At 31.3% G+C, this 11,106-nt stretch overlaps 1 protein-coding gene across 1 annotated transcript; it reads right to left on the reverse strand.

Annotated features, from left to right (window-relative positions):
- Positions 1 to 222: 222 nt before the first annotated feature.
- Positions 223 to 10,767, reverse strand: LOC146529208 (uncharacterized). Its single transcript, XM_085201894.1, has 8 exons — positions 10,639 to 10,767; positions 9,949 to 10,276; positions 9,564 to 9,703; positions 2,716 to 2,905; positions 2,168 to 2,313; positions 1,345 to 1,533; positions 917 to 1,138; positions 223 to 387 (listed from the first exon to the last, which is right to left on the reverse strand). The coding sequence occupies exons 1-8, from the start codon at positions 10,667 to 10,669 to the stop codon at positions 353 to 355; spliced, it is 1,281 nt and encodes a 426-aa protein (XP_085058020.1). The 5' UTR covers positions 10,670 to 10,767; the 3' UTR covers positions 223 to 352.
- Positions 10,768 to 11,106: the final 339 nt, after the last annotated feature.

Raw genomic sequence — 11,106 nt, forward strand, 5'->3', positions numbered from 1 at the left:
AGACACAAAATGCCCCACAAATAAATAAATAAATTTAGTTTTATGTTTAATTCTTTCTATACTTGTATAATTTCAGACGAAGTAGGCTTCAAAGTCTATTTTATATTGTTTTTATCGATTTTAAGGCTGCATAGTCAAAAGCTTAATTGCGTAAATTTCTTGCGCTACAATTTTTATGCAAATTTATTTAATATAAGGTTTAAAAAATAAATTGGTAGGAATCGTAATTAAATTAATATATTTTTTTAATTTAATAACCATTAAATAAATTTGTAATTTTTAGTAAGTCTAATTTTTTATGGCACGGAGCACTTTGTACAAGTATCTACAAATTATATTTTCTTATTTGCTATTAGGCACATCTTGATCTTCTGTACATAGTGACATCTGAAACATATTTCATGAGATATTATTACACTAATTTCATATAATATATGAATAAATGATTATAATGTAAAGAAATAAATTATTATTTATTTCTTTACATTATAAACGCTTATCATTTTTAAATACATTCATCTAACACTAGTAACTAGGATCCAATATGAAATTTAAAATAAATTTAGCTTTAGCTATCTCGATTTTTCATTATTTTTAATATCAATTGCCAAATACTTCGACCACTTCAGTTCAGTTCAGAACAGTTTCGACCGGCCAGACACTCCTAAGCCCTTATAAATTATACTATACAATTTTATCGTAAATTTCATCATTTTAGTTAACAAAATTATTAGTAAATTGTTCTTATACAATGAAAAAATTTGCTCCTATAAATTGAATAGGCATTTATATTATATTATGCTTCTTATGGTTTATATATCTATTACCTGCCAAAGTATTCTGGTTGTCACAAGTTCCATAGGATCCATCCATTAGGATAATAGGACCTTAATATTATAATTTAAAATAAACTCACCAACGCCGCAATGCCGGGCACACTCTAATTTTCCATTATTATAATAAGTTCTGCCGTCGCTTCCACATACTGGGCTATATTCAGAAGTCGCTGGACATAAATGTATACAGTCATTTATTTCTCTACTTAGTCCAATGGGTATCGGTGAGATTGTTGATATAGATAAATCCGTTGATGTCAGTTGTTTTTTAGGGCATGGGTAATGTCGTTTTAGTTGAACATCTAAAAGTATTATAATAAATGTATTAATTGCCCAAAAGCGAAACAGCATCTCACCGTTAGCTCGATGGTTACGGGTTAGATTCCAATTTGGAGAAATACTCAAATAATTTCTATTTCACTTATCTGGTAACGCAGATCTCGTATTTTAGCTGTAAGTGTAGAACGGAGTGTTTGTAGTGTTTCTAATCGTAAAAGGTTTTATTTACCAATTCCACACATTTGGGCACATATTAATTTTCCATGGTTGTTATAAGTTACGTTGTCAGTGCCACAGACAGGGTTGTACTCTGGTGTTGTGGGACATGTGGAGACACATGAAGCCTTGTCGTTTGACTCTGTTGAGGACGTTGCCGAGTTCCAGCCGGAACAAGGTGAATAGTGACGAAATCGTACATCTGTAAGGAAATACATTTATAATTAAAGATTACTTGACATGTTTGTAATATGTATGTAATAAATAAAAAAATCTATGTGTGCAAAAACACTTCATTTAATGTATAATTAAAAATCACTTCGCGTTATCTAAGGTTAATCTAATTATTATATAAATTAGCATAGTCAATTTAAAATTCCCATGAAAAACTTATTGTATGCACTAATAATTAATAGCCAATATAATACTTGGACAACCGTTGTCTTTTATTTCATCGAACGGAGACTATAGATTTCTTAGTAATTAAATTATTTTATGACTTTCAATTAATTATGTAGCATATGAAGTTAGCCGTGGCACAGGGGCACAAGTGTGTGACTGTAAACTTGACTGGTTGTGGGTTCGATTCCCACTCCAGGAAATGAAACATTTATTTAAATTTATATTTTCATTTCTTCGCTCTGGAGTCGAGGCAATACGAGCCGTTGACTTCCGCCACTAAGCACGCAATGCCTTCAAAATTTGACGGAAAGTAGGGTACATTGTGTCCCCTCACTAGCACTAGGTTCCCTCTGCCTATCCTGCTATGTGCGGGATACATCGTGAAGCTGATATTAAAAATATTGTTTTATTATCAGATTTTTTTTTATTATTACCTATTCCACACTTAGCAGCACATCGCAGTCGATCCATGTTGTCGTAAGTAACACCGTTAGTACCGCACACAGGATTGTCATCTTCATGTACTTCGCACGACGATAAACAAGTTTGTAGATTGAACGGCTTTTGCGTTGTCTGCTTGCTGGAAAATTAGTTCGTTTACTTAATTCAATAGAATTAGACTTGTACTTAGAATATCGTATCCACATTCAAAAGTAAATTAAGTTTTATAGTATATAAACAGTGGTTTGGCTATTCCCCATTTTTCTTCTTTACTCAAATTATATGTGTAGAAGAAATTATCAATATTATTTATGTGATGCGTAATACTATAACGTAGTCTCGAGTGAAAATCGAACCTAGAACCTTTCGCGACTGGCACACTGTATGTATACTAATATAAATATTCCTCTCGGTTAAATTGAACCGACAATCTTGGCGTTTAGTAACAGTCATGCCACAAAAAGTACATAATTTCAATCATTTTATTACTTTAACAATATATTTAATACTGAGAAGTTAAAACAACTTGTTTGCAACTCACGTATTTATTTCTTCGTAATCGCGAAAAATCACTCGTCCGTCGTCACGATCTCTATCGTACTTCATTGGAGGAATCTGTTGAAATTTGGGTTTTTCTTCAAACTTTTCTTCAGAACTCCCATCGTCATAGCTCTCTTCATAGTGAAAACGATAACAAATAACTTTATGGAGTACGACGATGGTGAAAAAAACTGCGAACATAACATTTTTGTTATATTAATTGGGAAGATTGAATTTGAATGAATTGAATTGAATTGAATTGGGAGATAGTAAGCAACGTCGTAATGTCTGATATGTTATTACTGGGAGTTAAATTTCGAACTGGGCAAAATTTATATTTAATATAAGCATATGTTTATTCGTCTTATAAAATACAACTCTACCTTACAAACAAAAAAAAGAGTAACGTATCACTCATCATAATATAGTCTATGTACATTGACAATAAGGAGCCAAAAATATACTTTTATAATAATGTATAACCCATTCAAAAAAATCCTAGTGTCCCATTTAGTTTAGTGTTATATTATTAACAATAAACTAGATAGAATGGGATGTTTGTCTTACCTATTACAGAAAAAGCAAGGAAAGGAGAAGGTAAGTATGATATTTTACAAGAGCGGTGATAAGGCATTTTAAGGTTTCCATTCACGTAGAGATATTTCGATTTGTTTTATACAATTTACATACAAATTTGCTTAACATTTACTGTGAAACGGATTTACCGGATTCGAGCCAGACTAACGGATTAGCAATAGAATCTAACTATAAATGCATCGGTTGTAGGTTCGATGCCTACGTGAGGAAATTATCATATTTAAATTTTCACTACACCACTTTGGTAGATTCTTTGTTTGGTCTTGCAGATTGATGAAGGACCTTTTCTAAAAGTATAAACAATCCTCCGAGTTTCTAGACTAAAGTAAACATCAACAACATCAGAAATGAATGTTAAGGAAATTAGCAACAAAATAACAAAAAAAACTCACGTAGAACTCGTACAAACATCCTCGTTGTGTCCTATTCAGGTTTTTATGTATATATGTCTATTAATTTGTTACAATTACCTTTGAAGTAATACCACTAAGACGTTATATTTGAAAATGCCCCTTCGAGTCGCTGTGTAGAGTATTTACTGTCTTGTCGAATCACCTCAGGGAATTCCGTTTAAGTCATATCTAATACCATTCACAGATTCTATACATCCTTTATACTGTCCTGCACTGAATCACAATAGTTTATAGTTATCTATTCGTACACAAATTGATTTTTAAAACCACAACCCACAAAAGATTTTTATTCTATTAAATTATTTAATATACTCCTCCAGCATTTGTGTCCTATATTTGAATAATTTTCAGTTCAGTTGATCAATAAAATAATGCAAAATATAGATGCTAATAGCTGCAGAAGCTAAGACTTAATATTCGTTTTCTAGGTTCTTTTGTTATTATGAGTAGTTTTATATAAATATAAAGACCACAATTATTAGTATGTAACCTAACCAACTAACTAGTTAATTTATGTGTACCTATAGGTAATATGTAGATACGTAAATAATAACTGCTTGTTAATATTCTTCAAGATTTTACCTCAAGTTATAAACAACACGGTAGTAATTAAATTTGTTGCAACAATTTTTAAACAGAACGGTTATTGGAGTTTAAAAGGATGTTTAATTTAATCGTTTTTATGTTTTAAAACCTACCTACGATCACCATTAGTTTATTTACTGAAAACATCGCAATTATATTCCAAATATATCAATTTATATTGAAACATATTAATTAGAGGTCGTCATGGCCCAACGGCTCAGGCAACAACACATAACAGGATCGGAGGAATAAATTATTTTCATTTTCTTAGTTGCGTAATACGACAAAGAGAGCTGTCAACTTGTCAAGCCCCGCTACTCAACCAGCAAAGTCAAGAAAATTTGGCAGAAAATAGGGCACTTTCATAACTTTTACCACTAGGTTTGCTCTGCCAACCAACTACGTACCGTAATATAGCGGAGAACAACATAGAGCTAAAAATATTTATAAAATCAATTGCAAATTCAAAATATCTATAAAAAGCATTACATATCATAAAACAAAACATGCATTTTGACTTTCAAGTTAGTCCGTTCCCCGCATTGCTCCGACTTCTAGAGGCATTGCGTGTTGGGTAGCGGAACTCAACGCCGCGCTTTGCTTCGACACCAGAGCAAAAAAATGAAAATATAAATTTAAATAAATATTTCGTTTTAAGGAAACCCACAACCAGTCACGTGGGAGTGAACCCGCAACCAGTCACGTTTACAATTACACTCGGTGCCCCTGCGCCACGAGTGGCCTTAACATTAAATAATCAACGTATTTATCATTAAAATTGATATAATAAAACTTTACATATGTTATGCAATATGTATAATATGGGTGTTGAGTGACGGAACTCAACTCCGCGCTTTTCTTGTTACTAGAGTTAAGAAATTAAATAAGAATTATCATAATACATTTTTTCAATTGGGAATCGAAACCACAACCGTCTCGTTTACATACACACACTTGTGCCACTGCGCCATGACGACCTCTTACTGTTAATTTAAAGATTTATATTTTATATAGTTTTATATTTCTTTCAGTTTTCTTTCTTTAGGTGTCGTTAGGCAAAAATCATGATATATTACAAGGAGGGACTTTTATTATTTTTACGCCAATCGATAGAAATCGGGATAATAATTTATGATACCTATATTTGATTAAAGACGATATTCTAAAAAAACTAGATTCTCTGTGATACTAAAATATATAGATGATTTTAAGTGAGGAGAGATTATTCTTAAGCCTCATCACATATCACTAAGGAAGGGTCAAAAAATACTAAAAAAAACATAACGTGATAAATGAATCACATTTTTTGTTAGACCTAAATTCAATAGAATACTTATATACACATAAATAAAATTGTACTTACATTTAATTAAGCGACTACGTGATTTACGTGTGAAAACGGAAATATTATTTTTATTACTCATAATGAATAGAGGTCGCTTTCTTATTACGTGTTCTTATTAGAAACTAGCGGACGCGCGCAGCTTCGCCCGCTTAATTGCACCCTTAGGGGTGAATTAAAATAAACCACGAAACATATGTTCAATGAAATATTTTTAAGAGTCGAAATTTCAAATTTTATAAAAATCGGTGGCGATTTAAAGATTTTTCCATACAAACTTTCACCCCTTATTGGCACCCTTAGGGGGTAAATTCTAAAAAACCGTGAAACACGTGTTCAATTAAATACTTTTAAAAATCGAAATTTCAAATTTTATAAAAATCGGTGCCGATTTAAATTTTTTTCCATACAAACTTTCAATCCCTATTTTACCACTTTAGGGTTAAAGTTTTTCAAAATCTCTTCTTAGTGGATGTCCAGATTACGAAAGTAAACATCTGTCCAAATTTCACGTTTCTCTCATCAGCGGTTACAGCTGTGCGTGCGTCTTACCTCAGTCAGTGAGGACAAGTCCTTTTATATATATAGACTAGCGGACGCGCGCAGCTTCGCTTGCGTATTTAAGGGTGAATTCTAATAAGCCATGAAATATATGTCCAATTAAATATTTTTAAGAGTCTAAATATCAAATTTTATAAAAATCAGTGGCGATTTAAGAATTTTCCCATACAAACTTTCAACCCCTTATTTGCACCCTTAGGGGGTGAATTCTAGAAAACCATGAAACATGTGTTTAATTATATACGTTTAAGAGTCTGAATTTCAAATTTTATAAAAATTGGTGACGATTTAAAAGAAAACTATACAAACTTTCAACCCCTTATTTGCACCCTTTAGGGGAGAATTTTAGAAAACGATGAAACACGTGTTAAATGAAATACTTTTAAAAACCTACATTTCAAATTTTATAAAAATCGGTGCCGATTTAAATTTTTTTCCATACAAACTTTCAACCCCTATCTCACCCCTTTAGGGTTAAAATTTTTCAAAATCCCTTCTTAGTGGATGTCCAGATTATGAAAGTAAACTTTTGTTCAAATTTCACGTTTCTACGCACAGCGGTTACGGCTGTGCGTGCGTCTTACCTCAGTCAGTGAGGACAAGTCCTTTTATATATATAGATAGTAAACCAAAGTTCCTTGTCCCTAAGGTCATTAAAAGGAATGTGTATCCGCAAATGAACATATATAAGATATACAAATTAAATCACTCATTCATTCAATGTATATGTATATACTAGCGGACGCGCGCAGCTTCGCTTGCGTATTTAGGGGTGAATTCTAATAACCCATGAAACATGTGTTCAATTAAATATTTTTAAGAGTCTAAATTTTAAATTTTATTAAAATCGATGATCTATCGATGACGATCAAACTTTCAACCCCTTATTTGCACCCTTAGGGGGTGAATTCTAGAAAACCATGAAACATGTGTTTAATTATATACGTTTAAAAGTCTGAATTTCAAATTTTATAAAAATTGATGACGATTTAAAAAAAACCTATACAAACTTTCAACCCCTTATTTGCACCCTTAGGGGGAGAATTCTAGAAAACGATGAAACACGTGTTCAATTAAATACTTTTAAAAATGTAAATTTCAAATTTTATAAAAAACGGTGCCCATTAAAATTTTTTTCCATACAAACTTTGAACCCCTATTTCACCCCTTTAGGGTTAAAATTTTTCAAAATCCCTTCTTAGTGGATGTCCAGATTACGAAAGTAAACTTTTGTTCAAATTTAACGTTTCTACGCACAGCGGTTACGGCTGTGCGTGCGTCTTACCTCAGTCAGTGAGGACAAGTCCTTTTATATATATAGATTATAAGTACACATGTACGTACTTATGAATGGCATAAGAAAATAATAAATTCAATTGCTATATACTTTCGGCACAAAATAAATTTAATATTGTATAAAAGCTAGCATAGCATTGTATTAAAGCTTTCAAAAGTTTTGATTATTATTATTTCTTTTTTTTATGTAAATATAAAAATAAAAGTCGATTCCTCATATTTTTATTTTTCTCATAGTTTTCACTCTCGCCTGATGTGTCGTTTCAATTGTTCCATTATATCAATAATAACATTGTGACAACGAAACTTGACTGGGTGGTGGCTTACATTTTTTTCTTGCTTATATATTGACAGCGCCAACTTTATATTAAATTTTTAATAAAAAGAACAAAAAAATAAATATTAAGGCTAAGTTTCAGCAAAAAATGCGCCGCACTTGACATCTGACATTACACCTATGCAATATAATATGAACACTTACATAAACTTACATAACTCAGTTTAACCTGACGAAAAATGTTGTGCGTAAAAGAATCGAAAATTATGTTAATAAAATAAAATGTGAAAATTATTTTAAATGCTATGTGGATTTTTATGTCATTTCATTTTACTTTACTCAAAGATTACCGAACAATATGAACAAAATTTTTAATTTTCATTTAAATCTGTAGCCATACTGCTTTTAGAATAAAAGTATTATCGAATACGAAGCAAACTGCTTAGATTTATTTTCAGTCTCTATATCTTAGTGAAATTATTTTTTCTAATATTATAAGAAGCCTTAGCCTATTATAATATTTAAAAGAAGCCTTAATTATTTGTGTATATCAGTCATTCTCTTATCACCTCTCGTAGCAATAGTCCTGCTGCTTGATGGATATATTTTCAAACTATCCATTATTTTATTGTAAAATAAATATATTTTACTAAATCATACAATACTTAATAGATATAAGTTTCGATGTAAATAAAAAATATATAAACTTTACTGTGTTTAATTATTTATATTGCTACCTTAATATTAAAATACTATATTAATTAGCCACGACGGAATTGGGGCAGCGTCCTTGCCTCAGCTTACTCACACCTGTAAAGAAAATGACATTAAATTAAATATTTTATATAACAATCATGCATGCAGACTCTGCTATTAAAAGAAAAATACACTGCACACATGCACACAGCAGGGTAGGCAGAGGAAACATTTTGCGTTGGTGCCAGAAAGAAGAAATTATAATATTAATAAATAATAATTCACTCCCTCGAGTGGTTATCGAACCCACAACCGTCACGTTACAGTCACACTCTTGTGCCCCTGCGCTACGACGGCCTTCAAATATTAAAATTATAATTTCTTTCTTGTTTTCCATTATAAAAGTGTCCAAATTTTAAAACATTAGTCCAAGAAATTAATAATTCGACGTATATTTACTGCGTAATACAAGGAAGTAGACAAACTTGTTCAAAATACCCAAAGTAATTATTAATTATATAAAATACGTTATCAATATACACAATTTACATATTTTACTGTACAAAGCGTAATATACCTACATACTTAATCGAAACCATCTTAGAAGTTATATTTTTACCTTATAGTTATAAAAACTACATACAAGAGTTAGCAGGTATATTAATAACACCCTACAAGTGGTTTCCATTTTCCTTATTATTTCCTCACTCAAAGTAAACACATCATTTAATATTAATTGTCTCCATCAAGAAACTGTTGAGATTGATGTGAACAGTCAATATATTAATGCTTAAAACCCACGTGAGATAATAATTATATACTTGTCAGTTTTTATAATGTACATCTGGTCTAGATAAATATCTGGGCAAATAATTTTTAGCGTTTTAAATAAAAAAATAAAGAACTAATTATAAATTTAAAACTGAATATACAACTATCATTCTGGTCACCTTCCTAAAGTATAAAAAATATGATATGATATTATTATGATATAGAGATATGTTATGTATGTATATGTATTATGATATAGAGATATGTAGATTTATTGTAAACGTCAATAAACAAAAAACATAGGTACTTACTGACTCCGCAAGACTGGGCGCAGAATAACCTGCTAGGGTTGTCATATGTCACGTTATTTGTACCACACTCTGGGTTGTACTCAGGTGTCACTGGGCAGGTTCTTAAACACGATCGAACTGTCTCCGAAAGCTGAGTTGTTCTAAAATACATCACATGCAAATTCATATAACGTCATACCAAAAATTCTTTATAGATATCGAGGTAAAATAAACTTTGTAAAAGATGAAAAACAGGTTCGAATATTCTAAGGCAAACAGGGGAATTCCATCTATAAAAATATTTATCAAGAGATGAAGTTGTTCACCTCTCCGACCGGTCTCGTATAATGACCGTATGCAATGTCCTTCAGTTTTGTTCTAACCTTTACAAGTAGAAAATACTTACCCAGTGGGATTTCCGCCGGGTGCAGGTGTAGGTGCAGGTGTTACAGGTCTCTGACCTTGGTTCTGGTTTTGATTAGGCAACTGGTTTTGGTCGGGGAACGGACTGATTCCAGGAAACCCAGGATATTGATCTTGTCCAGGGTATTCCCTGGGAGGAAATTGATTAGGGAAGTCGTTGGGGTTAGGGCGAGGACGGCGTGGAGGAAAACGGTTACCAGGGTACATATTCCATCCGTATCTGTCCTCTAGATTGTCGGAGTTTTCTGGTTCTGTTTGACGAACTCGCCTGAAGCTAATTTGGTTTCCAAACGCTTCTGAGCTTAGTACAGCTGGAAAATATAAAACAGCTATCTATAGTGAATAATGAATTCATTCATGAAGAAGGTTACGAATTGTAGGAAGTTGAAAACGTATCATATTAATTAAAATTTCATAATTTAAACAAAATAGTTGTTTTTTTAACCTCGTCGAGACCTTTATAATCAACAGGTGCGGACATTTTTGGTTTAACCTATTTAAATATGAAAATGAGAGCAATTTTAATCAAATTAGTTTAATTTTAAAACTATAAAAAAAGAAACAAGCAAAGTGATATAAACAATCGTTATCGTTCGTATCGTTACCAGAAATTGGTGCCTTAATATATACAAAACTAATATATTTATAAAAATAAAAATTATTAATGACTTACCTAAAATTACAAATAAACATAATTTCGACATTTTTACTGAAATAATTTGTATAATTTTAATTTAAAATAAAACAAAATGCAATGCACGTGTGACACTGTCTTAGCCGCTACTGCTGAGATCTTGTTTGTACTTTGTTTATAAGTTGTGTCCAGTAGTTGACCTTTTAGCAGATGTTAGTGTTGTGTTTAAAATATTTTATCGATAACGTATATTAAAAAAAAATTTGAACAATATAATTCTATATTTAGTTAGACGATATTTGTAAATTAAGATTTATACATATGTACTTCTATTATTTTTTCTATTTATGTCGTTATAACTGCATCCAGTTTGTATTTTTAAGTATTTTTATGGTCAAGCCTTTTAAGCTCCTTAGTATTAAATATTAATAAGATCAAATCAAAAAAATTGAGGCACATATTGTGACTGTAAACGGTCTGGTTGTAGGTTCGATCGTTAGACGTGAA

This window comes from Heliconius melpomene, chromosome 18 (genome assembly GCF_056956725.1).
Source record: "Heliconius melpomene rosina isolate 202511_hmr_F chromosome 18, ASM5695672v1, whole genome shotgun sequence".
Taxonomy (NCBI): Eukaryota; Metazoa; Arthropoda; class Insecta; order Lepidoptera; family Nymphalidae; genus Heliconius; species Heliconius melpomene.

Bases quoted from the DNA above. Each gene is read 5' to 3' on its own strand.
- LOC146529208 (XM_085201894.1), bottom strand. From the start codon at position 10,669: ATGTCGAAATTATGTTTATTTGTAATTTTAG. The intron at 1,534-2,167 runs GTAATAATAAAA...ATTTCCTTACAG, and splicing joins TGCTGCTAAGTGTGGAATAG to ATGTACGATTTCGTCACTAT. The intron at 388-916 runs GTGAGTTTATTT...AATATGTTTCAG, and splicing joins TGCCCGGCATTGCGGCGTTG to ATGTCACTATGTACAGAAGA.